Source organism: Caenorhabditis elegans, chromosome V (assembly GCF_000002985.6).
Source record: "Caenorhabditis elegans chromosome V".
Lineage (NCBI taxonomy): Eukaryota > Metazoa > Nematoda > Chromadorea > Rhabditida > Rhabditidae > Caenorhabditis > Caenorhabditis elegans.
Window position 1 is genome coordinate 12,403,782 of NC_003283.11, and position 27,583 is coordinate 12,431,364.

The following is a 27,583-nucleotide window of genomic DNA, read 5'->3' on the forward strand; positions in this document are numbered from 1 at the left end:
TCGTGGTACTTTTTGCAAATATTGATTTTTACCCTATACTTCCAAATAACCGATTGATTCAACTTGCTGCAATTGCCTATAGTGTTGGATTTTCCAAGCCCACGCTGTCACAGGAAAAACAATTAATCGCAATACCCGAGTAAGATTGATGAGAGATAATGTTCATTCATAAATCTTTATCGCCATAATCAGCTTGATATGTAACAACTTGACTACTTTCCCTCGATTGACAACCCAAGTGCTAATGTGTTCAAGGGATAAGAACAAGATGTTTTCATTTTCATACTGACTAAAGATCAACACATAATAATAAATACTAATTTAGAACTTATATACAAACAACAAATAAAGCTAAAACAGATAGCTTATGTCTTCTTGGTGATAGTGACTTCATAAGTAACTCCTTCATTGAGAACAGCTCCCTCATCCTTGGTTCCATCTTCATACTCGTAACATTTGGTGTCCTTTCTCTTCTTGGAACGGTTGTACTTCTTACCACCACCCTTTCCTCCTTCTCCAGATCCGGATCCACTTCCAGAATCTCTCTTCTTACGAGCATCCGAAGTGTCACTCTTTCCATCAACTGAAATAAATATTATTATTGTCCGCCGAAATGTCGATTAATGTTTCGAATCTAGTGTGGAAATTTGTCCTACGTCTATATTATTGAATACGATTCTCAAAAGAGAAAAAACCTTATCTAATGAAAAGTTTCAGATATAAATAGAAAAGCTAACCGTAGAACTTGCAGTATCCGTGTTGAACCTCTCTCTTTGGCATATGTGGGGCACATGCCAAGGCAACAGCCAGAAGACCGAAAATAATGATAAGAGAACGAAGGGAGAGCATGATCAATGTATGATAGTTTTGATGAATTGTCTGAAAGCTTTTATACTTAGACTATTCTCACCTTCTACCTCTATCCCACCCATTTTCAACCTTCAAATGATCTAGATCTCCTTTGAACTGGAATAATACTCAACTCAGAAAGTGATACCTGAGATGATAAGCCTTTAGCATTTTGACGCGTTAACCAACGATCACACAAAGCCAATGGCATCTCCTAGCGGAACATCGTAATCAATCAACCCATGCGTCTGGTGAAGAAGATTGTGTTAATAATACTCTGAATATATTGGATATGATATGCAACGAAGAAGTCTGGTTTTCGTTTTTCTTTTGCAGTAGTTTTCTATTATCACACTTCCCGCAGTGTCACGTCACAAGCATTGAATGATCAAAGACTTGAAAACTGTTACTAGAAATCCACTATAGTCTTTATGACTTAGACGATCTCCATTTCAGAGATTTAAGCTGATGGTGGAAAGTGGCATTATAATAATGATTGATGATACTCGTTTTGAAACATTTTGTTTAAGCATTTCATGTTCAATATTTTTGCATTTTGGGCTCTTTAGATTTTACTGTGGCTACAATTCTGACTGTATTATATTGAATTATTGTCGACAACACGCTGTTGTAAATTATTCCCATTGTTGTTTTTCTTAATTTTTAACAGGTGGTAGTATATCTTTATTGTTTATAAAGCTTACAAAGAAAAAATGTAATTTTTAAAATGAATGTGTCATTTGAAAGTTTTTTTTTGAAAATATGCCACCGCACAATTTGGATTGAAGTTTTAATACAACTTTATGAAAACATTTTCAGATATTTTTTAAGGTAGCCTTACCGTTATTGTGAATTTTATTGGTTCAGAAATGCCCCAGTTAAAAAATCAAGTTATGAGACATGGTTTTGTTTTCTGAAAGCCTAAAGCTTAGAAGAGTCTTTGTTGAGTTAGCTTCACCCAGATTGAACTCGGTTGAAATACAAAAATTAGATTTCTAGTCACAATGAAAAATATAGAAAATGTCTTGCTTTCGTTATAAATCTTAATATATAAGCAATCAAATCAATTGTCAATCGAGAGAAAGCATTCCACTTGTTGCATTTAATGTAATAAAGCGGATTATTGTGATAATGATTTATGTAGGAACATTGTATATCATCAATCTTTTTGGGTAATGTGATTATCACATCCTGTGACGGCAAAAGTTTGGAAGATCAGAAACTAGTCTTCGAATCTAAACATTTTCAAATTGTTGTCTGAAAGTAATTTTAAAATTAACGGCGGCCAATCATTTCCGGCTTCGGCTCTTGCCTCAATAGGGTATGCGCATTATGTAGAGTTTTGCATTTTCAAATTTCTTATTTCAATTTCATTTTTAAAATATGAAATTAGGAAATATACACAAGATCATATTTTCTCAGACTTACAGGCTCTTCTGTATGGTTGAACTACAGTAACCTAACCAGTTGATCCGTAGGAAAGTGTGTGTTTTGTTCATTCTGTTCACAACTTGTTATTTGGCATCTATCATCTTTCATCGGAATGGTAGTATAAAAAGATTAAGCTTTGAATATTTCACTTTATCATATCCTTCGTGATGACATTATTACGGACGCTGGTACTTCTTCTAGGAGTTTGTATTATTTCTTTAATGGCATGCGCTCCATCAATGCCAAAGCAGCACGGATATTGCAAATTTTATGGTATGAAATTACATGTGTTTCTGTTAAAAATTTTGATTTGTAGTTGATGGATCCAGTGATAATGATTCAAAACGAAAGAAACGTGCAACTGCAACTGCGACAGCGTCTGGGACTCCGACGGGTACGGCCAGCGCTTCAGGTGGTTCTGGTACTGCTACCGTATCTGGGACACCAACTGGAACTGCTTCTGCAATGGATTCAAGTAGCTCAGGAACGTCAAGTTCCAGCAGTTCTAGCAGTTCCAGTAGTTCCAGCAGTTCTTCAACAAGTGAATCAAGCAGCACAAGCGGATCCGGAAGCACTAGTGGATCAGGAAGTTCTGGAGGGAAAACAGGAGGAAAAGGAGGAGGAGGAAGTGGAGAAAAAGGAGGAAAAGGAGGAGGAGGAAGTGGGGAAAAAGGAGGAAAAGGTGGAAAAGAAGGAAAAGGAGGAAAAGATGGTAAAGGCGGCGGTGGAGGTGGAGGTGGAGGAGATGGTGGTAGTGGGACTGGAAACGGGAAATTCACTAGAACGAAGAAGAAGAAGGATACAAAGTGCTACGAATATGAGGATGGATCGAAAGATGATGGAGCAGCACTCAATCCTGGAGTTAAATACAGTTAGTTTTAGTATTTCAAAAAAAGTAGAAATTAGATTAATTTCAGCCGCGACAGCAACTGCATCTTAACGATCGCTCTCACATGAGCAAATAGAATTGAAAATGGGTCAGACGATTGATGTGCAATCAATTTAATGTAATTTCAATTTAACCTAATTAATGCAATTTTAGACATCAATTTTAAACATATTAAACTAAGTATAGGTTAAAATGAGTGTACATATAAATGTTAATCAAATCAATTTAATTTGAAAATCACATTTAAAAACAATTTTATGTTTTTCTTAATTTTTTCCCAGGCAAATCGTGCTTCTCTACGTATTTCAGAAAGAAACTCTACGGAAACTCCTCTAGCAACCCGAAACTGGAAAAAGAGTTGATAAAATAATCTGAGAGATTTTTAGCTGGAAGTTTCAAACGCTGAACCACAGTTGAAAGTTTAATTCAAATTTATTCAAACTGTTGAAACCACGGAAAAACGAACGGAGCAACGTTTCAAAAATAATTCAAATTGTAAAATCGTTAGGATAGATTTCTTTGCGTACTCTTTCCAAATATTCAAGCACCTTGGGGAAATCTTTGTCAAGAACATCGGTCAGATGAGAACGAATAGGATAATATACAGTTGCCAATTGACCAAACACTGTTGCATCCGCCTGAAATAATATATTTTAAATACATGAGATTAGATGGAACAAACCGGTGTGATCTTGTCTCCGAACAGGAAATTTCCTTTGATTGAATCTTGAATAACTTTGAGATCTCTATGAAGAAGCTCATCAAGTTCTTGTGGTTCAAAATCTCCGATTGCTCCAACACATCGGTAGTAAATCTTTCGTTTGAAAAATGCTCGGACCACTGGAATAACCACTGGAACTAAAAATGATGGCAAGTTGAAGAGATCACCGAAAATGTTGTAAAGCGAGTCAGAAGCGCTCTTGTAGCGGATGAGAATGCTGTAAAAAGTTTGTATTTTCCCTGGAATGATTTCTAGAAATTGTAAGAAAAATATTAAAATTAAAAGGTTTAATCCACACTGGAAATATGATTCAAATTAACTTACTAGAACAAATGATTGTCAGCCATTCTGCTCAAAGCAACTGATTGAGCTTCTTGCTCGTCGGGCAGGGACTGAAACGTTTTTTTTTAAATTAAACACATGTTAATAAAACAATATGTCTTACTGGAATTTTGAAATGTTGTCTCAAACGAATCTCGATCAGATCTGAATCGGCAATATGCTCACCGTTGAGCTCAATGAACGGTAATGTTCCATTTCTTGAGCGAGACATTGAAGTTTCGACAACCTAAAATATTGCGTTAGTGCTCTAAAATTTCAATGATCTCAAACCTCATAAGGAATATTGTAGGCTCTGCAAAGAATCTCAAGTTTCATGCAGAATGGTGAAAGATTTGGACAACTCTTTATTCTCTTGAACTGATAGAGATAAACTGTATCTTTTTTGTAGTCGGTTTTGTGAATCTGCAAATAAATCTGTCATATTCAATAATGTCGTAAGAGGAAACTAACCGCCGGCTTTGGCTTAATTGTTGGAGGTGTGAAGAATTTCTTGTAGATGAAATATGCAATAGCACCAACCACTAGTGTGGTTGTCACTGGGCAACAACAAACCATTTTGAAAATTGAAATTGTAGAGCTACAATAGGTTTTAACTATTAAAAAATCCAAGAAGAACAATCGTGAAGTGAAAAAATAAATATGCAATGGGGATCTTGCATGTTTTTTGGTTTCTTAAAAATCTCAACGATCAATGAAAAAATTCAATTACATATATGCAGCTGTTTACTCAAACTATTTTTCAAAAAACCAACAATTATGGGTGACTACAATAATTTTTGTTCGATTTTATAAATATTACAAATCTAGACTTCTGATCGATCTTGAAGTTTTTTCAGTAAAGTGGAAAATTAAATTTTCAATATCAAAATAAAAATATTTGAATAAAAGGAAAACGATTTGGAATAAATTTAAAAAAGCTTTTAACACTAGTTTTTTCAACTATTAAGTTGAGTTATTTTGATAAGAGAAACAGTCAATTTCGAGATTTTTTTTGAAAACTTAAAACCAAGAAAGTATATTTTGTACACATTTTGTACAATATACACAGAATGAAGATCTCGGCAACAAAATAAGACGCTCACATCTATTTATACTGCCGTTTCTGCAATGACGGAAAAAGTTTTATTAGAGAACGTGTGTAGTTGAGAGGTACGAGACACTAATGTTTGTGTCGGTTTGTGTTCATTTTCACTATTTTTGTGCCAATGCAACGTATTGCATCAAGATATTTCATCACTGGATGATTCTCGAAAAGTTTTTTTTTCTGTTGAGTGTAGAGATTCATTTTTACAGTATTTTTTGCAAAAAGTGTTGAAATGTGCTAGGCTAACTACTTTTGCTGTTTTCAAGAGTTCGAACAAAATTATTTTATTGCCACAGAGATACAGGTAGAAAATATTCTCAAATAGAAAAATCATTTGGGTACAGTTCCTCAATAATCCGGTCACAATACTCATGAAGTTTTGGGTAATGACTATCGATAATACGTGAAAATTTATTGGGGAACGGGTAATAGGCTGAAGCAACTTCTCCAAAAACTGTGCAGTCCGCCTTAAAATGATCTTATTAAATAACATATAATAGATGTAACAAACCGATGTAATTTTGTCTCCAAACAAGTACTTTCCCTTGATACTATCCTGAATAGCTTGCAAATCTTTGTGACATAACATTTCAGCTTCATCTTCTGTGAAGTTTCCGATGGCTCCTCCAGTTCTTTCATGGACCCAAAATAAAATTTTATCGTAAAGTAGTGACTTGTTTCAAAAACAAACCTTCTTCATAAATAACTTTCGAACAATTGGTTTGAGAATAGTTTTTAGACAATTAGGACCAGGAACTCCTCTCAATAGAGCACTATACCATGCATCCTCTGCGGCTTTGTATTTAATTATAATACTGAAATCGTAGCATGAAAATTAGAAATTATTTTCTGATTACCTCAAGAGATGATTATCAGCCAGGCGACAAAGTGCAGTGGCATGAGATTCATCTTCAGCGGAGAGATTCTAGAATTATTAAATTGGTTTCGAAAAAGTTAATTATGTACCTACCGGAATTTGAAAATGTTTTCTGAGTCTCACTTCAATAAGATCAGAATCAGGGATGTGCTCTCCATTAAGCTCAACAAATGGCAAAGTACCATTACGAGAACGCAAAGATCCAGTTTCAATGACCTCGTGTGGAATCTTAAATGCTCTCAAAAATGTTTCAGTTTTCAAGCAAAATGATGACAAGTTTGGTACGGTATCGATTCGAGGAAACTGATAGAGATATACAACATCTTTTTGGTAGTCCCGCTTGTGAATCTGATTTCAAAAATTAAAACCTGATTTCAATTAAACATATAAATTTACTTTTGGCGTCGCATTAACTGTTGGAGTTGTGAGAAATGTTTTATAGATTGTATGAAGCAAGTTGAAAATGAATAGAATTATAATTATTCCAGCGATTATTTCTAAAATCATTTCGCCTAAAATAAAACATATATTCGAATCGTAGTTTCCGAAATTGAAGAAAGATTATATAGGAAGATCATAAGATGATTTTATTATGATGCAACTTATTTTTCGATCAAAATTTTGTCACATGTGATTTGATATCTCTTCAAGACACCTGAATGAATCTGAATGAAAAAATACAATGCATTTTTGTCTCGCAGGAAGAGCATAAATGTCTAGATTGACCTCGGATTGTGTTGCGCACTTATTTTTCTTGAGATTGTGGTCGATTTTGTATCGGTCACATTTTTTTGTTTCTGCGTCTAAAGCATCTAATCGTTCTCTAGGAATTTGATCCAAGTGCAAGAGTACCTATTATGCGTACCCAAATGTATCGATTTCTTGCGTTCTTCCAAAAAATCATAAATTCCCGGATATCAAAAACTGGAATTATCTATTCTTTTAAAATAGATTCTAAGTTTTTGAGTGTCACGATTAGTTTATTTCAAAAAAGTTACCGCATAATACATTCTCAAATAGTAAAATCATTTGGATAAATTTCCTTTCGGATTCTTTCACAGTACTGTAGAATCTTTGGGAAATCATTTTCAAGAACAGTAGAGATGTGAGTGTAAAATGGATAATAAACAACTGCCAACTGGCTAAAAACCGTCGCATCAACTGGAGCAATGTGGTCTCCAAATAAATATTTCTTATTTCCAAGGATAGTTTCCACAACTCTCAAATCTCGATGAAGCAATTCATCCAACTCTGCTGGCTCAAAGTCTCCAATTGCTGATGTAGAATTTTGATAGATTTTGCCTCCAATTATCATTTTCATGAAAGGTAGAATGAGTGGGATAACATAGGATTTAAAATCCAACAAATCGAGGAATGTGTAGTAGAAGATATCATCTGCACAGTGATATCTCATAAGGATGCTGAAGGAAATTTGATTTTAATGCAATGGATCAACTATAAAATATGCACTTACTGGAAAAGATGATTGTCTACCATTCTACTCAGGGAAGTTGCCTGTGCTTCTTCTTCCAGTGAAAGCATCTGAAATAATCAAGGTTAAAATATGAGAGGAGGAAGGGGGTTTGATGAATTACCGGAAGTTTAAAATGTTGCCTGAGACGAATCTCAATCAGATCTGAATCAGATATGTGCTCTTCGTTGAGTTCGATGAATGGAAGAGTGCCACTTCTTGAGCGAAGTTTAGCATTTTCGATAACCTGGAAACGATTAAAAAGTGATAGAAACTATGAAAAGTAACCACCTCATAGGGAATTCCATAAATTCTACAAATTATCTCAATTTTCATACAGAATGGTGACATATTCGGGCAGTTCTTGAGACGGCGGAATTGATAGAGATAAACTGTATCAATCTTGAAGTCCGTTTTGTGAATCTTAAGGTAAGTTTTAATAACTGATGAAACTAGCTCAAGTAGAATTAGATTGTACCTTTGGTTTTGGATTGATAGTTGGTGGAGTGAAGAACTTGTTGATTTTATAAACAGCATAAATAGCAGCAGCAGAAGCAAAAATCAGTTTAGAGTGGGCACAAATAGACATTTTCAACCCTTGATACATGATTTGAATGTAGACGGAGGTGTCCTTTTCCTCTTTTTTGCCCTTCTCGTTATCTTATCTCTCGATCTTTTTTACACAAGTGTTAAATTAATGTCTTTCAATAGAGATCAAGAGGTCAAAATAACCGAAGAGATCAAGAAAACATTATTTCAGATCAAAGCTATTTAGGTATATATTTTGAAACAGATTTACGAGCTTTGAGCATTTTTGAGGTTAGCTGATATAACTATTAGAATGGAATGAAGTTTTCGAATTTCAACTAAAAATAGCTTCAAAACAAAAACTATTATTTGGGTCAGTGTATATCTTTAAAGATATGCAATTCGTATATACGCCTAAGCAATTGCTGAGCAAAATAATGCCATTCTCAAATTTTTTCTGACTTTATGTGAAGCCTCTTGTTATAAGTTGATTGTTTTATCGTTATCAAAGCTTTTGAAGATACAAATACTTATTGTTATAGACACTTTTATTTGGCTAAAGAAAAGGTAAGACAAGAAAAATTAACTAAAAATTGAAGTTAGATGGTGAAATCATTGGGGTACACTTCCTTGCGAACACTTTCGCAGTACTCAAGAATTTTTGGGAAATCCTTTTCCAGCACGTCGTTGATATGCGAACGAAGTGGGTAATACACGGATGCCAATTGTCCAAATACGGTTGCATCAGTCTAGAAAATTCCCAGGTAAAAAGGATACAACTATAAATTAACAAACCGGTGTGATCTTGTCTCCGAAAAGGAATTTCCCTTTGATAGAGTCTTGAATTACTTTGAGATCTCTATGAAGAAGCTCATCAAGCTCATGTGGCTCAAAATCTCCAATTGCCCCAACACAACGACTATAAACTTTGCTTCCAAACACAGCTTTGACCAGAGGAACCAATACGGCGTTGAATGCTGATGGTAAACCGAGAAGCCCGACAATGATCTCGTAAAACATGTCAACTGAGCTCTTGTAGCGGAGAAGTACACTGTAAAAAATGATTTCGAACTTATAAATTTCAATGAGATAATGAATTTTCTTCTGTTTCTAATCATCTTCAGAATTTAAATGTAAATACCTACTAGAAAAGATGATTATCTGCCATTCTGCTCAAAGCAACTGACTGCGCTTCTTGTTCGGTTGGGAGGCTCTGAAATATATATTTTTGCAAAATTAATTTTGAAAACATCTCGAATTACTTACTGGAATCTTAAAATGTTGTCTCAGGCGAATCTCAATGAGATCAGAGTCTGCAATGTGTTCCCCATTGAGCTCGATAAAAGGTAAAGTTCCATTTCTCGATCGAGCCATTGAACTCTCCACAATCTGAAATTTAAATTCAAAATTTGTTCAGCAAAAAAAGAAATAAACCTCATAAGGAATATTGTAGACTCTGCAAAGAATCTCAATTTTCATGCAGAATGGTGAAAGATTTGGGCAGTTTTTCAGTCTTTTGAATTGGTAAAGATAAACAGTATCTTTCTTGTAGTCGGTTTTGTGAATCTAAAAATATTTGTTCGTAAATTAAAAATTTTCAAAAAAAAAAAAGAAACTAACCGCCGGCTTTGGTTTAATTGTTGGTGGCGTGAAGAATTTCTTGTAAATGAAAAAAGCGATTGCACCAACCACTAGGGTTGTTGTCACTGGACAGCAACACACCATTCTGGAAAATAATTTTTCACGTTCAAAAGTAGAAAAAAATCAATAAATATAAGAGTTGCTATTATTTTACAAATTAAGACGTTAGTTGCGTTAATTAGAACTCAAAACTGACGAAAAAAAAAGGTAAGAAGAAATGAGTATCGACTCTATTTAATACTGCCATCTTGCAATGAGGGTAGAGTCTAGCCAGTGAACGTGTGTTTTGAGAGACATTAGACGGTTAGACACAATGTATTTTGTGGAAAAGAATATTGTCATGTTTGCTATCTTTACAATGTCTAAACAACTTGGAAAATAGATTTTATAGCGGACTTTGAAAAGTTTGAGTATTCGTTGAGCCACTTTTCATTTTATATTAAATTTTAAAGGAGAAACAGAAAAAGAAGGTAAAGGTATGTGGTTTGTAGTGAAGTTTGTGCTTAGTTTGGTTTAATTATCATTAGTTGATTTTTTGGTCAACCAACATCACTTCATTTGTTTTTCAATATTCGTACAAAAAACTATTATTTTGAGGAAATATAAGTTAAAGTTTGAACATTTTAGTTTTTTATTCTGTTGGTTTGCACTTTTACCTTTGCTTTCACAACAACTAGATAGCTTTTAAGATGCTGTTTTGTGAATTTCTCCGTATTTCTTCTACAAAGTTTTTGAATTCTAAAAATTATGCTAAAACCTGAAAAAATGTTTTAAGTAGCCAAGATATGCGGGAAAACTTCGAGAATTTCCAAATTTCTTTGCATACTTTAGAAAATTGAAAATTTGGACAAAAGCGAATAGTTTGCTTTGATAATTCCATAAGAAACATTTAAATTGTTGAAGATAATCTTTGATTTTTCAATCTTTGCCATCCACACTTGTTTGAGTAAACAATAGTGGAAATGATGACAAGGTTTCTTATCAATTTCAAAAATGGAAGAAGAAAATATATCACTTTTGGAGTTGCCTCCTCATTTGAAAATGAACATTTATTTTCATAAAACAAAAATTAAATTGTAAAATCATTTGGATATATTTCCTGACGAACTCGTTCACAATATTCCAGAATTTTTGGGAAATCATTTTCAAGGGCATCGTTGATACTGCACCGGAATGGATAAATCACCGACGCAATTTGACCAAATACAGCTGCATCTGCCTGAAATTTTATGAGATAAAAAATTGGGTTCTAATTGATTTCACAAACCGCTGTAACTTTATCTCCGAACAAAAACTTTTGATCTCCCAAATAATCTTGAATTGTTTGGAAATCTCTATGAAGAATATCATCCATTTCTTTTAATTCAAAATCTCCAATTGATCCTGTCGATCTCTGATAGACTTTCTTTCCAAATGAGGCTCGAATAAGTGGAAAGAGAAGTGGCTGAAGGAATTTTGGAATACCAATGCTTCTGACAAGAATATGGAAAAATTCATCTCCTATTATTTTGTAACGGATAAGCAAACTGTAACAAAAACCATTAAAAATCAGAGTATTTGAATAACTCACTTGAACAAATGATTATCTGCAAGTCTTGTCAAGGCTACAGAATGTGCTTCTTGAGCAGCTGGTAGAGACTGAAATTGAATTTTGTAGAAATATAGAATTTATTGTTATTCTCACTGGGATATTAAAATGCCTTCGAAGCCGCATTTCAATGAGATCAGTGTCCGCGATATGTTCTCCATTCAACTCAATAAATGGAATTGAACCGTTTCTTGACCAACGAAGCTTGTCATCACATATCTAACATTTTGGATGTAATTCAACAATTGAATAGCTTTCTTCTTACCTCATATGGAATGTTGTATGCTCTGCATAAAATTTCAACTTTTATGCAGAACGGGGACAAATTTGGACACTTTCGGGTTCTTTTAAACTGGTATAGGTAGACGGTGTCCTTCTTATAATCTTTCTTGTAAGCTTCTGGCTTTGGCTTAATGCTTGGCTTCTTGAACATTTTCCGGTAGATGAAAAACCCAACGGCTCCAACTATCAAGGCAGCTTTTATTGTGCACGAGCACACCATGATTTCTTAAAATATTTCATGAAAATTCAATCAAAAAGAAAAAAGACGTATTTGTAGAAAGAACAAGAAACAAACTCGCAAACTTTTGTTGATCAAATGCCAAAGTGATAACGACCCGTTTGTTTAAATACTCAATGATTGGATGGGACAAAGACCAATATATTTCACAATTTAGACACAAAAATCGTAATTTTGTGACTAGGCGTGGTTAGTGATTGATGGAATGATGCAAATAAGTTTGGATGAATTCCAGAATTTTATTCCTGAGAAGGTGCAAAAGCATTTAGTACGTGTGTTCGAAATTCTAATTATTACAAATTTTTGAAAAAGAGGAGTGAAAAAATTAACTGTGAAAAGTCGAAACCTTTTGATTACTGACTTCAGGCGTCAGGAATTTATTTTTGGTTGTTCTAAAATATTTCATTTCTCCCTGATTTTTGTTAGACCACTTGTCTTTTTGAATTTAAATAGTTTTAACCAACAGAAAACGGACAATTTTCAAAAAAAAATCAAGAAGAGTTTACAAATTTTTCAATAATTTTTCCAGCCATTATTGGAACTTCTTGAAAAAAATCAATGTGCATTGTTAAATTTGTTCATTGTTTGAATTTAAATGTTTAAAAAATTGTCAATATATATTTATTCCAGAAAAGTTATTCAACAAAATCATTTGGATAAATCTCTTTGCGAACACGCTCGCAATATTCCAGAAGCTGAGGAAAATCATTTTCCAGAATATCGTTAATTTTGCAGCGGAATGGATAAATAACTGTGGCGAGTTGTCCAAAAACTGCTGCGTCTGCCTGAATAGTTTGATTTATGATTCAAATTCCAACTTTAAGAGATTCGTACCGCTTTAACTTCATCGCCAAATAAGAACTTCTGTTCTCCTAAATAATCCTGAATAGTTTGAAGATCTCTATGTAAAATATCATCCAAATCAGTTTGTTCGAAATCTCCAATTGCTCGAGTTGATCTCTCATATGCCTTTTTCACGAAAGCTGCTTTGATAAATGGTAAACAAATTGGTTGAAGGATCTTTGGAACACCCATGTTTCCAAGTAGGGTATAATAAAAATCATTATCAGAAGTTTTGTATCGAAGAAGAACACTGAAAACAAAAATATAGAAACAAGTTAATACGAGAATGTCTCACTTGAATAAATGATTATCAGCTAATCTGGTAATAGCAACAGATTGTGCTTCTTTTTCTTTTGGTAAAGACTGGAAAATTATAAAATTAACAGTTTTTAAATATTTGATTCCTACCGAAATATTAAAATGCTCGCGAAGTCGCACTTCAATAAGATCTGTATCAGCAATATGCTCCCCATTTAATTCAATAAATGGTAATGTTCCGTTTCTCGACCAAATAAGTTTCTCATCACATATCTGTTAAAAATGCATAATATTCAGAATTAAATGAGAATTCTCACCTCATATGGTACCTTGTATGCTCTACATAAAACCTCAACTTTCATGCAAAATGGTGATAGATTCGGGCATTTCTTGGTTCTTTTGAATTGATACAAGTAAACAGTTCCCCTGTTGTAATCTTTTTTATAAGGTTCTGGTTTTGCACGAATAGATGGTTTCTTGAAAAACTTTTTATAAATAATAATTCCTATCACAGATAAGATGAACACAACTTTGATTGCACAGGAACTGATCATCTGAAAAAGTACTTGTGTTAAGTTTTTCATTTGAAAATTTAAAAAGAAATTGCATCAAATAGAGAAAATCCAGAATGAAAATTAAAATTGCACTATTCAGATTGCCCGTTGATTAATTGAAAAAAAACTATAAATAATAATGAACATGTTTGTCCCAAAACGAACTTTATGAAATCATTTTAATTTTAAATGTTCAAAAACGAGTTTTGTTGCTCTAATCATTGATATCTCTTTTATTTTTGTTTAGATAAAAAATATTGAAACATTGATAAAACATCACAGATTGCTCTAATGGATTAATTTTTATACAGTTTAGAATTTTAGAGAAATGATGCCACAAAGCATTTAAAGTGTTTTGTAAATAATTCTTGAAGTTATTACCCAAAAACATCTCTAAAAAATGATGATTTTTAATATTTACAGGGGAAAAAAATCAGAAAACAGGCTGTAATAAAATTTATTTAGGAATATTCGGAAAGCGTATTTCGAATGAAATTTGAGTACTCTCATCGAATTAAATAAACATGTTTATTTTTTCTGTTCTATTTTATAGTGGAACACTTTTGTTTACAAGTTGATGCAAGAACTGTCTAACGGATCAGAGACTACTCTTTTTAACAACAAAAACATCTTGTGGAAACCAATTTCAATGTTCACAGCCATCTCACATTCACGTGCAAGAAAGTAGAAATATGGAACTCGAACGTATTGCTTGTTGCTGCCTTCCGGTTATATACAACAATCAGACTCTTCTACATGGTCCGTCGACTTTCCAGCTGCCCGTTATGAATAACTCTGAGAACTATGTAGGACTCTGCTCAGGCAATGCCGAGACTATCATAGGTGACTGTACAATTGGGTATAAGATTCTATCTATGTATTAATTAGCATTCCATTTTACTGTTATAATGCAGTCAACAAAATTTACTGTTCACAATTTGAGTTCCACGGATGAAAGATTAGCACCACAACAATTGAATTGCAATACTTATGAATAATTCATAAAATTCAAAACCCACACAGCAATTTTTTATTTTAGGAGAATCTCATCTTAATCAAATGCAAAATAAAAGTTTGTTTGCTCAACTGGGAATAATTTATATTTAGGCATATTGTTGAACTTTTCGTTGACTATAAAAGAAGCCATATCTAATGGATTTTACAGTCAGTTTCAAAACCTTATAATATTTTATCTAAACCTTTCCTATTTTCAGGTAACAAAAAATGCTGTTCATCATTTTGGTTTCTACATTGGTAGCTTCTGCTTCCGCCCAAACATGTGCCAACGACCAAGGACGTACGCTAAAGAATTGAGGGTAAAATTTTCATGAAAATAAAATAAATTTCAGCATGTCTCAAAATGACTGTCAACACTATGGACATCTACATCTGTCCAGAAGGAATGGCCTGTTTGACAAACTCCACTTGTTGTGAATATGCTGATATTCAAGTGTCTACTACGACCACCACAACAGCTGCATCCACCTCTAGTAAGACATAAGAGACCTATTGAAACATCAGTTTATTCTTAATCATTCAGCTTGTGTCGACAAAGTCAATCCGTCGACAGGAGTATCTGATTGCCCAAAGAGTGCTTACCTGTGCAATGATTCAACCTATTACACATTGATGACTGAGGTAATAAAATTGAGTGAAGACTTCTAATGATACATTGTACATTTTCAGCAATGCCCAAAAACGTGCAACAGATGCAGTGGTGGAAACAATAATAATAACAACAACAACAACGGTGGATCATCTTCAAGTTTGTGCAAATTCTTAATATTTAAAAAGCAATGGAAGATATAAATGTTACAGGCTGTGTCGACAAAGTGAACCCATCAACCGGAGTTTCTGAATGTGCAGCTAAAGCCTACTTGTGTACCAACTCGATCTACTTGTCTTTGATGAAAGATCAATGCCCCAAGACTTGTGGATTCTGTTAGGATACCGTCATGTTACGGTTCCAGATGAACAGCATAATAAATCAATAAATCATTCGAAGTTTCACAAATATTCATCGATAAATGAAGATTTAGTAGTCAACATTTATTCCTGTTTTCTTTCTGATTTTGACTTTTTTTCTGACTTGAAACTTTTGTTCGAAGCCTGAAATAGAATTTTCATTGAACACCTTTAATGTTAAAAGAGCTTATATTCACTGGAGACACTGGACTTGGGTTCTTCTCTTCAATCTTTTTCGTTTCTTTTGCTGTTTTCCTCATCGCCCACATTCGATGATCATTGACATGGATCTCTAAGGAATGCCTCCAATCACGGATATACTTGGATCTAGCAAGCCGTCTATCCATCTGTAATTACAGTTATGAATAAATAAATTATTGAAATTTAGATGGTTGCCTCAAATTGTGAATAGATAAATGGAGAAATAACGGCAAATATAATAGACAAAACTGTCCCAATACACGAATAGAGCAAGATTCTGACTGTGTATAGTGTTTTCAAGCGTTCTTCACAACCTCTAGAGTGAGTTTTTCCACATGTGGAATTTTTGAAAAGTGAGTTATGAGGGCACCCAATATTCAGCGTCGATGTAAACGGTATTTTGTCTTCTGATGCAGTTGTTTTCTGAAAAATATAGTATTATAAATTAACAATTTAGTTGACACTTACATTGAAGAACCCATAATCGATTGCCCCATTGTAACCACAGCAACAGTATCTTCTCTGAACCCTGTCAGCAATTAAATATTGATTCATCTGGAATTTATAGTCATTAATCTTCAATTTCAGTATGGAAACTAACAAGAGAAGAAGTCACAGGAAGATGTTTGATAGTTATATTGGTAGATCTCGGTTTAACTGAAGGTTTTCCTGTGTCGTTTGCAATTGTTTCATTCAAATTCTTATGATACTTGTAAGCATGATTCTTCAGCGTGACAAAACCTTTCTCAATACTTGGTTGAACAATGAGTCCTTCATGACTGTGGAAGAAGAAATAGATACCTGTGAAGTTGTAAAGATTAAGATAAATAGGCTATTTCAAAAGTAAACAGATCAGCCGGTTGCCGCTTCGAATAAAGTACGATTTTAACACTTTACTTAGCTTGTATTATGCCTTTTTTGTTTCTCTAATTTTATTATCTTTTCTCCTTTTTTCGGAGGCGTTTTCCGTGCCAGAGGCGAGAAGGTGAGGCGGCGGGCATAAGTCGCCTCTCCGCGGAATACCTACTTACCGGTCAGGAAAAATGGTAAAACAAACACCAAATTAATCACAAAAGCCACCACAACATATGGCTTTTGAATTCGCGTATGCCCAATCGCAAACATGCAAATAAGAAACAGTGAAGTAAGCATCGAAAGTCCAAGAACATTAGCCATCATCACATCGAATAAGTAGATATCATTGGTTCCCAATAGATATGGATGATCATTTGCCATTATAGATTCAATTGTTTCTTGGAGTACTGTAAAACATTATTGCATACATTTCTTTTTAAAAAAGACCAAACCTGTGAAAAGGATGCATAGCTTGATGAACACGAAAACAAGCAGAACAGTACGGATTTTCATTTTCATCGAGTTGGATTCTGTTGATTTCGAAATACATTTAATTTTAAAAAGCTTTTTGAAATAATCATTTTTTCGGAAAAGTTCACGTGGATTGACAACCTTGATAGATTCAAATGTGTCTGCGTGACGGAAAGTACTATAATTTTTTTTTTGCAAATCAATGTTTGATGCCTTCAAAATTAGGAAATGCTTCAGCTCAAAGTACAGAAATAAAAATAAAATGAGTGCTGTGATGGTGATGCCAATTAGGAATAATTAGGATACAATTTGAAACAAATTTTCATTGAAAATTCATGTTAAATTTTAATACCTTTGTTGTTATTGTGATTTTTAACCTTTTTTATTTATAAAATGTTAGTAAAACGTTTTTTAGTTGCAATAAATGTTTTCAGATTTTTCCCAAATGTCGTTGTAGTAGAGTCAAGATAAAAGAGAAAGTACTTTTGTATAGGTGATTCATTTTATTATAAGATTCCAATAATGATAAATGCTCCCGGAAATCGTTATCTCCTAAATATGTTCTCCAATTTATTGTTCCCTGCTGGTGTTCCTATTCACCAAATTCTTCAGATCTCTCCATTGCCAAATAATCTAATTGTACTTGATTATTCTCGCACCACTGCTTTCCTCAAAGCTTTCAAAGAGAAACTTGGTGGCGCGAGAATTACCGGACACCATCTCTTTTCACACAAAAACAATAGACGTGGAAAAAAGAAAAATGAGTAGGGAAAAAGAAGGAGCAGTTCGCGGAAGCGCTCCCCGGAGAGGAGCAGCTAATCATATTAATGCACCCTTTCACCACTTTGACGGGAAGTCCAACCAAGGTACCGCCGAAAAAAAAGCACAACCATTACTGCTGAAAATTCATATTTATTATTTTTCAAATGATGTCATTTCCATTTTTCGTTGCTCTCTCAGAAAAGGTCATTAAGCATCACAAAGAGATTTTACTCTCATAAAAACAAGAAACATTTTGCAAAACTTCGGGAAAATTTGCAATTATGTTGAAGCAAAAGCTTATGAGAACTAGGAGTATAGAGCATTTGTTTTAATTATGTGATATCAGTTGATAGCACAACCACTTATATTATTTGAAATTAGGATAGATTTGGATGTCTGCTGGTAAGAGTTTTTTTGGGAAAAAATTCGTAAAAAATTTGACGGTGTAGCAGAGTTGAAAAAAAGTTAATTACAAATTATGCTATTAAGTTCAAAAATTCAGCACTAACGGGGTCTGATATGAAATGCTTCTCACTGGCCCTTCCCGCCTCGTTTCCCGCTGTGCAAGCAGTTGTTACGGTTTTCACGTGTAATTTTTTACTTAAAAAAATTATGTTATATCCATATGGCATTGGTGCAAAAATTTGCTCCATAAAACTTCCAGAACTTCAAAAACTTTAAATATTCAAAAATCACGACTACTTCTATTTTTTTTTCCGATTTTTTTTTCACTTCCTTATGAGTAGTCACGCACACTTTTCAATCTTCCTTCTCATATTTGAATAAAAATGATTTGAATCAAAACTCGGAGACACCTCATCTTTTTTGTCAACTTGAGTTCCCATTTCGTTTTGCTCTTCAAATTCTCCAAAAATCAATTAATCTTGTGTTTCACTTTGTGCTGCGACCTCTTACAACAACAATTTGTGTTTGATTCTTTCCGCTCGCCCAGTGTGTAAATTTAATGACACATTTTTGATTCAATGATTGAAGTCTGGTTTTTTGAAATTAAAATTAAATTTTTGTGAAAATGAAAATTGAAGATGTGTGCAGACAAATTCTTTGATATTTATTTCTGTTTTCGTTTGAATTACTCAAAATAAGTCATAAAACCATGAGAAAGCGTCTCCAATTTCATGTTTTTATTACCACTTTTCGAAAATTTTCTCTTTTTTCTAAGAAATAAATACTTCAGGTAACCGGAAGCTTTTTTCTAAATTTCAAAAATTGAAATTTTGGGTTTTCTTTTTTTCAGTCAAGGAACTGAAAGAAAATCAGCATTTACATTTTAATCCTTCACTTTTTACGCCGGGGAGTTAAATACTGAAAAATGGTTTACGACTCTCTGTCGCTAAGTGTTTTTTGTTTTGCTTGTCGGGAAACAACGGTTTTACTAAGAAATTACGCTTGATATGAAAATTAAAAAAGCACTCTCAAAACAATAGTTCCTCAGTCTGATCGGTGTTTGCTCAACACGAAGTTTTTTTTAGAAAAAAAAACAGTTTTTGGATAAATCTTGGATTTTGGATATATGAATTAATCAATTGGTAAAATAGACAATTAAGAAAACTATATTCTTTAAATATCGACCTTCTGAAGCATTTCAATTTTCATAAAAGCAAATGTTTGAACGATTAACCACTGAAATTGCACGTGTCTAACTATTCATTCTTTGGAACGTAATCATTAGATTATCTTACATGTACGCCTAGGCCATAGTTAGAATGCATATAATTTTTCTAAACTGACTTCGAAAGTTCGTATGTTACGTTCAATTTTTTCAAAAAGTGGAATTTATATTGGTGAAATACATTTCAGAAATGAGGTAACTGGAGTATTTTTCTATATTCATAAATTCCAGATGCTGTCGAAAATACTTATCTAACTGCTTTTTATAACAGAAAAGTGTTTCCAGTTCTTGACTTTCAACCAAAATACATAAAAACAAGTGCCTAGACAGTGGTTCTTTCCTGTTATTATTCATTCGTACAAAATATCTCAAGATTTAAGTATTTTCAGTTTCCACTCATTAAATATTTCATTCTCTCTTTGGTTTCATTTATTCTCATGCTTTCCGAGTGACCGGCACGACTTTCGAATTTTCCGCTTTACGAAAAAATCTGAAAAGAAACCTTTTTTGGGTCCACACTCTTTTTTTTCTTTCTTCCGCTCCGTATCAATTTCTTTCTCAATTTTTCTCGAAATGTTTGCTATTCACACGTCGCCAATTTTTTGGCTTTTTTCGGGACCCTCCCCCTTTTCTCTTCTTTTCATTCCGAATTGAATCCGTTAATGAACGTTGTTTTCTTTTTTCAGATCTTATTGAATATGCATGAACAATTTGTTGATTTATTCTCAACATCCCACCCAAATAGTTTTTGACCAGAGATTGTGAAAAAGGTTTCAAGACTAAATATTTCTCAACCGTTTTTTTAGAACAAGAATAGAAAAAGAAAATTCGAAATTCGCCCGTCATTCTTTTATCGCTAAACAATTTTACACGCCTTAAAATTACCATAGAAAATTTTCATTCAGCTCTTATCTGAAAAAAAAACAGCTTTTTCGCAGTAAAATCCAATATCCGTGAAAAATTATACCTTTTGAAATTTAGAAAATTTAGAGATAAATAGAGCAAAATTTACATTTTTCACAAATATAGCCTTTATTAAAAATACGCGCTCAGCTAGATTACATATGTAATCTTTTTAGCATCGCAGCCTGAAAGTATTATCTAAAATGCGGAGTCAGATAATTTCAGACAATTTGTTGAAGTGAGTCCAGGTAACCGGAAATTGATTGTCACAACCGAAACCCGGAGAATCTGTCAACATTATAGGGAAATATGATCTCTTCCTATCTCTTCCTATACATGATTCTCTTCCTATACTATACGTATATACAGAACTTTTCATTCTTTGTAAATTTCAAAAAATCATTGAAACACGACTTCCTGGGAATTTGAACTTTCGAAAAGAATTCATCGAGTCAACTTTGAACAAGTTCTGACGTTTTTTGCCGCAGGGGTGGAATATTACTAACTAAAAATCCAGACTGCCCTAAATTTTCCGAAAAGGATTTTCCAAAGCTGTGTGACTCGAACCAATTCACAGCTTACACAAGTGCCTCCTATTTTTCCTATGCAACGCAAAAGGGTAAATGAAAAATCGGTTCAACGGGATGCCGTGCCATTTTGTTTCGAGAAGTCGAGAAGCACAAGAGCTTTTGGAACGAATGAGCTGTTCGTATATGTGCTCTTTTTTGTCTATTTTGCCTATTTTTACACTGCATTCATTTGCCGGTGCTCCTCAAATCTCAAAGCTCATTCGATTCAGAGAGCACTTGAAATAATTTGAATAAAACGTTCCCTTATATAAATTTCACTACTAGTTTCCATAGTTGATTGTATCAAATGATTGAATAAGAGAAGAAGTTTTCAATTTCCTCTGAAGTACAATTTCTGCAGTTGTTGTACTTCACTTCAAATTACTGGTTAGCTGGCATTTATTCCAGTTCATTGGGAAAGATTCTTGAGAATTTTGTGTCAAACATTGAGCTTTAAAAAGCTATTCTAGAACTGAATCAGTTCCATTTCCTATTGAATAAGTGTAGTGAGTCAAACCGATGTTCGTCTAGACCAGATATTTTAGCTGTATAGAATAATGATTAGGGCAGGTATAAAAATAATAATAATAAAAAAATAAATTGATATTTGAATAATGTTCTAAAAATGTATTGATACTCGATTTTTACTTTTTTAAACATTATTATACTACAGCGCTCAAAGCTAATTTTAATTTAACAAAAATATTTTTCGAACTCAAAATAATTATGTAAACTTGGCTCCAATAGTGATGAATAACCCAATTTCAGCTGCATTCAATTTAATGTAAATAACGAAAAATCAGGCTGATAGTTTGATTAATTCATAACTTACTATTTTTTCTTTTATTTCCACTAATTATTTCCACTTCCCTTTTTGTAGAGCTAACCTGATTCGAATTAATTTACAAAGATCAGAAATTGCTAGAACTGTTTTGCAACCACTACACCAGTTTGTTCAATTTAGGTCTTCGTCTTTTTTCAATTTAAAGGTTACGGAGTTACGGTGGGTGACATAAGTTAAACATTCACCAGAAATTTTCAAAAATGTGCTACAAATTTTTGACGTTTTCGAATTGTAATTTGTTTGAAACTGTTTGTTTGAAACTTACTTTGTTTAACTTGACCTTTTTTTAATTTCACAAAACTGGAAAATCCAATAGATGTTGGATCGAGAGAATTAGATTTGTGATTTCTTATACAAATTTTGTAAACTTGTCAGTCCTACGTAATTCGAAATTCAAATCGTCAGAAATACACAAAATATGAATATTGAACTTTTTGAAGAGCTACCTAATTTGTCTAGCATGAATTTGCACGTGAGTGAATATTTCTTGATTGCGACATACTTACGTGTACCGTCATCATGTAGACTAAAAACTATAAATAATATGACATTTTCCGAGATAGAAAACATGTTTTCTTATTTTGGGTAAACGGTATTTGAAAATGCATGGTCATTTGTTTCCATTAAGTTTCAAGCGAAACAAATATTTATTTTTTCAAAAAGCTCCTACTTCCCCAATTAATGAAACCTATCTCTCTCACTTTCTTCTCACCCGAAGAAAATTCACAAAAATTTCATTAGTACTCTACGCTAGAGCTTCATGGTTCATCACTCAAAACATACACTTTCAAACTAGCCTACTTCAAATCAAAACAGGAAACTTTGGAGGAAATTAGACAGTAGTCGTGAGTTTAAGGTTCCTCATTTTCTTTCTCTCTTCATTTTTTTGAACAAGTCCTCAATGTGCCATCTGAAACTCAAATTGACTTCATTCACTTTGGAGACTTCTATCTCTTCTTTTTTGCAGAAACTATGAAATGATTCGCTAGGAAGTGGGTAGTGATTTAGAAAAGGACGAATTTATAATTAGCTAGAGTGATGTGGAATTCAATTTTGGAGAAAAATTGCTGAAATCGGCTCTTTTATCAAATTACGTAGATTCAATTTCGGAAAGATTGAGATCAAGAAATTGGTTGACCACTTTTGCTATCCTTTTAAACCAGGATCTTTATATACTTCCTGTTAACGCTCCAAACAATGAGCGTGTGGCGTCATTTAGAATCTACAATACTGCTAGGGGTTCAACGTTATTACATTCGATATTTTCTATATATTTTACTTTTTTATAATTGTTCTTCTGAAAGAAGAATTATTGTATTCTAGTGAGTTTTATGGTAGATTTTCAGAGAAAGTGTTTTCAGACGAAATTGTTAAACCTTTTTTTTTGTACCTATTTCTTTAATATGGCAAATCCTTGAGAACATCGCAAAAATCTTTCAAAAATTTAAAATGTTAATGCATTATTTCTATTGCCACGTTCTGAACATTGTAGCACCAAACTTTACGCCCACGCTCATTGGCAAAGTATTTTCAAGTTTTGTCTAGTCGTAAATTTTTATTAGCAATTACCAAAAATAGTTCAAAAATATGTGGAGTCTAGTCTAAATGACCTTTGATTTGGGTTGACCAATACTCACGAACTACCATTAGTTTAGTAAAGAGTTTTGAGAAACTTATTAAAACAACTCCAACAGTTACACGAAAAATGTTGAATTTCATGAAATTCACGCATTTGCGTTTGTTTTGTTTTCCAAGAAATTTGATATAAAAAACACAAAATTATTTAGAAATCCATTAAAATTCAATGTTTAATTCTGGTATTTAAAATAGGTTTTAAGGGTCTATATACCAACATTATAATTGCCTTAATTGCCACAAATGTAAGCTCTGCATTTGATTGAAGTTTCTTAGGGATCATGCACAAAGTAAAATGTATTGAAGAACCTTTCTACAAAAAACCTGAATTTTTGTTTTAAAACATCTTGGATATCATTTTTCAATGGTCAGTCGGATATTGTTCCCTGGAACCCTCAAATCTCAAGTTTCGAGTCTAGAACCCGATCTCAGAAACGCGGAAATATTTTCAAACATCAGTTGCCTTGTTTTTATATTTTTCGAAAAGGAACAGTTGTTTTTTATTCCAGAATCTAGACAATTAAAATACTTCAATCCATATGTTATTTATATTTCCATGATTAAACTCACCCAGAGGGTCTAACGAAACTTTATTCGCTTCTTCCTCAAAATGTAAATATCATCTGTCTTGAAGATACTCACATTTCATGCTTCAAAGAGAATCACATCACTTTCATGAGTAGATCAAAGCAGAAGATCTCATTTATTCGTCTTTTTTCCAGAAATAGTGTTCAAGTTTTTTGCAGAACAATACTTTGATTGGATTCAAATTTTAACTACCAGATTAAATTGTCATGTTGCATAGATTTTCGATTGTTGACATTTTAATTCAATCATTCACATCATAATCATAATCCTCTTGAAGCCCTTTGTTAAATAATAAATAGTAATTAGTAAGAGTATGAATCGAGATCTTATACTTTGATATATATCTGGAAAAAAAAGATAAACTGATCCTCCCTCTAAATCCTCCACCTATCCTAATCTTTTTCTTCTTTTTTTCTAGATTTTCTCCCGTTATTCTTTGTTACTTATTTTCAAGAAATTGGTTCAGAAAATCAGTCAAAAATGTTTTTTAATCATATTTCATTGTTTTCTTTTGAACATTTATTTTTCTTTATTCTTTTCTTGAGATTTGAACCCTTAAAGGTTCTTTTTCAATTCAAAGATTTCAAAGTACTGACGACATCACTTGAAAGTGCCAGTTTTTGACACTTTTCTGTGCATCAAGAGGATCCTTAATTAAAATTGGATACTTCTCCGTGACAAGTTCTGAGCCGAGTACATCTCAGTGCCTTTAAGCGGTTATTTTTGATTCCAAGTGTATTTATTTTAGCAGAAAAGGCATGTTTTCGAACTTTCCACCCACTAGTGCTGCGAGTTTTGCAAATAGCACGAGTTTGAGGTCTATTTAAGCATTCCCAAAATTTGTGATATTACTCGAACGTCTTCACAAAACAAAATTGCTTCGTATTAGACTAGCTTATATTTTATTCTGATAAAAAGGCTTATATTGGATGATCCGGCAAATCTCGAACAACAATCTGTAATTCCGTTTATCTAGTTTAACGGCTAGATGAAGTGATCATTTTTACAGTGCACCGTTTGTTTTCTTAAATGAACCTGCATTCCAATAGCTTTTTATCAAACTAATTTCGAGTCCAAATCAAATCGCACTCAAACCCAAAACAAGCGGATTTCTATTTTTATTCAAATTATTTCAATTCTCCGTACACGAAAACCCAAAATTAAATCACACATTATTTGTCCCTGTACAAGCCCAATCTATCCATCCTTCTACCCCAATTTTCCTTTCTCATTGGGCGGCCAGCTGCAAATGGGCATATCTCAATTATTTACCCTCGTGAGAGTAGCATATCTGTGCCAATAGTTAGTATCTGTCTAGTACACATTTCAATTTACGTCAAACTTTCGCCGGAACAGATCGTAAAATAGTGGATTCGCCATCAGGGTACCCGGTTTGCCTCTTTTTCACACTCCTCCCATCGTCATTCTCAGAAGAGCTATCATTTGGTACCCGATTCAGAGAGTCAGCTTCTCTTTTCCATTTTTTGCAAATTTATTATTGAATTACAAGTACGAAATGTTTTCAACAATAGTGTTCATTTTAGATCCAACAATCAATGAACCTTACTGCACTCGACGAGCTTGTTGAGCTTCGTGCCATGGCTGAAGCTGAACTTCTGTGTGCTCATGTATGTTGATGCTTTGATAGGTAAAACTCTATTCAATAATTCAATTGCAGTATGAAACATACACACCCGTTCGTTTTGTGCTCATCATGGTTGCAACGGTAATCGCGTCGCTTGGAACAATTGGAAATATTCTTTTGCTGATTGTTTTCTCAGCTAAACAGGTTTGTAAAACATCGCATCTTCGATCATTTTTTCATCTGAAGTAATAATCGTGAAAAAAGTGTAAATGCTCAAAAAACGAGTTCCTAGAGTTCAATGAATTTCGGAGGAAATTGTGTCAAGTTGACAGGTTGTTTCCAGGAAATTGATAGCTTATTTTGAGTGGGTGATTGAAAAACGAATAGGATAAAAAAGTATTAATTTGTACGAATCCTGGTACTGAAAATCCGATCATCGTTTCTAGGTTTCTGTTAATTTGGAGAACTCAGTTACTTTGCGATGTATCTATCGAACCATTGTGTTGACTGAGGCATTATGCCCAAATCGCAAATAAACTGCCAATAAACAAATTATTTCTTAGTTTCTGGAACTGAAAAAAATCGATTTCAGATATCAAATACTCCAGCAACGCTTTACCCGTCCGTTTTAGCTTGTTTGGATTTTGCAATATGCTTCGAATATATCCTTCTGTTCGGCGTTGATGCTCTTGTGAGCTACTTGAAAATTGAGGTGAGTCCCAGCGACCACAATTTACATTCGATTTAATGGCACTTCTCCTACTTATAGAGCTTGTTCTCTCTATATTATGTGTACATTGTTCCCGCCTACGTGATGGCTCGAATCACTCAGCTGGCTATCCCTTACATGCTCATTTTCGCCACACTTGAACGCCTCTTCTGGACGTCTAAGAACAAGTAAATCATTCGGTTCAAGGGTTTCTAAAATAGATTTTGATTTCAGAAGCAACTTATTGAAGGCATTTCATTCAACTACAGGAAGACATATTACTGTCATTGTATCACTTATTATGTGCATTTTGTTAAGATCTCCGAGTGCTTTTGCTATTAGAGTTGATGAGTATCCGAAATGTCCTGACTTTTTTAGAACAAAAACTACAAATCCAAGGTAAAATTAAGTATTTCACAAACTTTTATGAATGTTTGAACTGTTTTAGAGAATGGGCACTTGAAAGCCAGCTCTACCATTTCTTTGATTTTCAAGTAATGACAATTGCTCAAACACTTGTTCCATTTGTTTTGCTAGTTGGATTAAACTTGATTATTGTTCGAAGAATGTGCTCAGATAGTGTTCAAAAGGAAAAACTACCAGAACCTACGGAAGTTTGTTTCAAGGAAGATCGGCTACTTACTCAAATCACTCCAGTTCATAAGTCATCTACAAGTATGTTATTTGTGTCGAGTTAAATCAAATGTATCTATAATATTTCAGCAATTGGTCTATCGTTCCCGCCTCTCAAAAGCATGTCACCAGCGGTTAGAAGTGCTGTATTTACCATGGCAGCTATCGTAACATCATATCTAATCTCTAACATTCTTCATCTCAGCTTGACAGTTCTTGAAAGGTAATTCAAAATACTTTTTTTCAATTAAAAAAAACTTGTTTCTGCAGATCTGGTCATCAAATACTAAAGTCAGAGGAGGATCCACAAATGTCTTCCACATTTCACACATTCTTCTCCGATTTGGTTTCATTCGTTTACATGTTTACTTCTGCTATCCGAATTGTCATTTACTATCTGTGTAATCCAAAGATCCGTGGAGATCTTATCGATTTCTTTGCCAATCGTAAAAATGCCGTTTATCTTTAAGCTTTGCTTTTCTTGATTTTTTAAATATTAACTTGTTCTTAATTTATCGGGTTTGAATTTTTAGTTTTAAAATCTCCATTTAACAGTATTCCGTTGGCATTTTCAACTGCGTGGTACTATCAAAAATAAACTTGTTTTTTTTCCAAAACACATAACCTGGTAGTTTGT

General features: G+C 33.4%; 11 protein-coding genes and 6 non-coding genes across 18 annotated transcripts; 6 read left to right on the top strand and 11 right to left on the bottom strand.

Annotated features, from left to right (window-relative positions):
- Positions 1–174: 174 nt before the first annotated feature.
- K01D12.9 (uncharacterized protein) lies at positions 175–863 on the bottom strand. Its single transcript, NM_073707.5, has 2 exons — positions 738–863; positions 175–583 (listed from the first exon to the last, which is right to left on the bottom strand). Exons 1-2 carry the CDS (start codon positions 847–849, stop codon positions 366–368), a joined length of 330 nt encoding a protein of 109 aa, NP_506108.1. The 5' UTR covers positions 850–863; the 3' UTR covers positions 175–365.
- Positions 864–2,447: 1,584 nt separating this feature from the next.
- K01D12.10 (Cement protein) lies at positions 2,448–3,388 on the top strand (the record flags this gene model as incomplete). The annotated part of the gene is made up of 3 exons (NM_073708.5): positions 2,448–2,553; positions 2,597–3,151; positions 3,198–3,388. The coding sequence occupies 3 exons, from the start codon at positions 2,448–2,450 to the stop codon at positions 3,218–3,220; spliced, it is 684 nt and encodes a 227-aa protein (NP_506109.2). The 3' UTR covers positions 3,221–3,388.
- Positions 3,389–3,584: 196 nt separating this feature from the next.
- On the bottom strand, positions 3,585–4,844 carry cdr-4 (CaDmium Responsive). The gene is made up of 6 exons (NM_073709.7): positions 4,683–4,844; positions 4,503–4,634; positions 4,336–4,458; positions 4,215–4,282; positions 3,852–4,107; positions 3,585–3,807 (listed from the first exon to the last, which is right to left on the bottom strand). Exons 1-6 carry the CDS (start codon positions 4,785–4,787, stop codon positions 3,658–3,660), a joined length of 834 nt encoding a protein of 277 aa, NP_506110.1. The 5' UTR covers positions 4,788–4,844; the 3' UTR covers positions 3,585–3,657.
- Positions 4,845–5,633: 789 nt separating this feature from the next.
- hrg-2 (GST C-terminal domain-containing protein) lies at positions 5,634–6,732 on the bottom strand (the record flags this gene model as incomplete). The annotated part of the gene is made up of 6 exons (NM_001307734.3): positions 6,590–6,732; positions 6,287–6,541; positions 6,174–6,241; positions 6,008–6,131; positions 5,828–5,959; positions 5,634–5,783 (listed from the first exon to the last, which is right to left on the bottom strand). The coding sequence occupies exons 1-6, from the start codon at positions 6,698–6,700 to the stop codon at positions 5,634–5,636; spliced, it is 840 nt and encodes a 279-aa protein (NP_001294663.1). The 5' UTR covers positions 6,701–6,732.
- A 365-nt stretch (positions 6,733–7,097) lies between these two features.
- cdr-7 (CaDmium Responsive) lies at positions 7,098–8,332 on the bottom strand (the record flags this gene model as incomplete). Of its 2 annotated transcripts, none has more annotated exons than NM_001307735.3 (5): positions 7,098–7,614; positions 7,668–7,735; positions 7,789–7,911; positions 7,956–8,087; positions 8,143–8,332. In NM_001307735.3, the coding sequence occupies 5 exons, from the start codon at positions 8,251–8,253 to the stop codon at positions 7,206–7,208; spliced, it is 843 nt and encodes a 280-aa protein (NP_001294664.1). The 2 variants fall into 2 exon arrangements, with proteins under 2 accessions (NP_001294664.1, NP_001294724.1); NM_001307795.3 differs by having other exon boundaries at positions 7,206–7,614; positions 7,953–8,087; positions 8,143–8,253.
- Positions 8,333–8,705: 373 nt separating this feature from the next.
- Positions 8,706–9,920, bottom strand: cdr-6 (CaDmium Responsive). The gene is made up of 6 exons (NM_073712.7): positions 9,813–9,920; positions 9,627–9,758; positions 9,459–9,581; positions 9,338–9,405; positions 8,988–9,243; positions 8,706–8,941 (listed from the first exon to the last, which is right to left on the bottom strand). The coding sequence occupies exons 1-6, from the start codon at positions 9,915–9,917 to the stop codon at positions 8,792–8,794; spliced, it is 834 nt and encodes a 277-aa protein (NP_506113.1). The 5' UTR covers positions 9,918–9,920; the 3' UTR covers positions 8,706–8,791.
- Positions 9,921–10,874: 954 nt separating this feature from the next.
- Positions 10,875–11,928, bottom strand: cdr-2 (CaDmium Responsive). Its single transcript, NM_073713.5, has 5 exons — positions 11,687–11,928; positions 11,518–11,640; positions 11,404–11,471; positions 11,101–11,359; positions 10,875–11,052 (listed from the first exon to the last, which is right to left on the bottom strand). Exons 1-5 carry the CDS (start codon positions 11,921–11,923, stop codon positions 10,903–10,905), a joined length of 837 nt encoding a protein of 278 aa, NP_506114.1. The 5' UTR covers positions 11,924–11,928; the 3' UTR covers positions 10,875–10,902.
- A 648-nt stretch (positions 11,929–12,576) lies between these two features.
- On the bottom strand, positions 12,577–13,596 carry cdr-3 (CaDmium Responsive; the record flags this gene model as incomplete). The annotated part of the gene is made up of 5 exons (NM_073714.2): positions 12,577–12,726; positions 12,776–13,034; positions 13,080–13,147; positions 13,193–13,315; positions 13,360–13,596. 5 exons carry the CDS (start codon positions 13,594–13,596, stop codon positions 12,577–12,579), a joined length of 837 nt encoding a protein of 278 aa, NP_506115.2.
- A 1,214-nt stretch (positions 13,597–14,810) lies between these two features.
- C54D10.3 (ShKT domain-containing protein) lies at positions 14,811–15,647 on the top strand. Its single transcript, NM_073715.4, has 5 exons — positions 14,811–14,893; positions 14,946–15,086; positions 15,137–15,234; positions 15,283–15,361; positions 15,415–15,647. The coding sequence occupies exons 1-5, from the start codon at positions 14,821–14,823 to the stop codon at positions 15,540–15,542; spliced, it is 519 nt and encodes a 172-aa protein (NP_506116.1). The 5' UTR covers positions 14,811–14,820; the 3' UTR covers positions 15,543–15,647.
- C54D10.4 (RDS/peripherin-like protein xRDS35) lies at positions 15,632–17,162 on the bottom strand. Its single transcript, NM_073716.6, has 6 exons — positions 17,070–17,162; positions 16,794–17,024; positions 16,364–16,563; positions 16,231–16,317; positions 15,958–16,185; positions 15,632–15,908 (listed from the first exon to the last, which is right to left on the bottom strand). Exons 1-6 carry the CDS (start codon positions 17,128–17,130, stop codon positions 15,720–15,722), a joined length of 996 nt encoding a protein of 331 aa, NP_506117.3. The 5' UTR covers positions 17,131–17,162; the 3' UTR covers positions 15,632–15,719.
- Positions 17,068–17,136, top strand: C54D10.16. The gene has a single exon (NR_069751.1). It is a non-coding gene; the product is annotated as an Unclassified non-coding RNA C54D10.16 (non-coding RNA).
- Positions 17,163–17,775: 613 nt separating the features above from the next.
- Positions 17,776–17,915, top strand: C54D10.19. The gene has a single exon (NR_069752.1). It is a non-coding gene; the product is annotated as an Unclassified non-coding RNA C54D10.19 (non-coding RNA).
- Positions 17,776–17,915, bottom strand: C54D10.18. The gene has a single exon (NR_069753.1). It is a non-coding gene; the product is annotated as an Unclassified non-coding RNA C54D10.18 (non-coding RNA).
- A 3,034-nt stretch (positions 17,916–20,949) lies between these two features.
- Positions 20,950–21,089, top strand: C54D10.20. The gene has a single exon (NR_069755.1). It is a non-coding gene; the product is annotated as an Unclassified non-coding RNA C54D10.20 (non-coding RNA).
- On the bottom strand, positions 20,950–21,117 carry C54D10.17. The gene has a single exon (NR_069754.1). It is a non-coding gene; the product is annotated as an Unclassified non-coding RNA C54D10.17 (non-coding RNA).
- A 3,493-nt stretch (positions 21,118–24,610) lies between these two features.
- On the bottom strand, positions 24,611–24,689 carry C54D10.15. Its single transcript, NR_069756.1, has one exon. It is a non-coding gene; the product is annotated as an Unclassified non-coding RNA C54D10.15 (non-coding RNA).
- An 868-nt stretch (positions 24,690–25,557) lies between these two features.
- On the top strand, positions 25,558–27,567 carry C54D10.5 (G-protein coupled receptors family 1 profile domain-containing protein). The gene is made up of 8 exons (NM_073717.3): positions 25,558–25,647; positions 25,698–25,808; positions 26,197–26,316; positions 26,374–26,501; positions 26,548–26,712; positions 26,762–26,988; positions 27,037–27,169; positions 27,217–27,567. Exons 1-8 carry the CDS (start codon positions 25,576–25,578, stop codon positions 27,413–27,415), a joined length of 1,155 nt encoding a protein of 384 aa, NP_506118.1. The 5' UTR covers positions 25,558–25,575; the 3' UTR covers positions 27,416–27,567.
- The last annotated feature ends 16 nt before the right edge of the window (positions 27,568–27,583 follow it).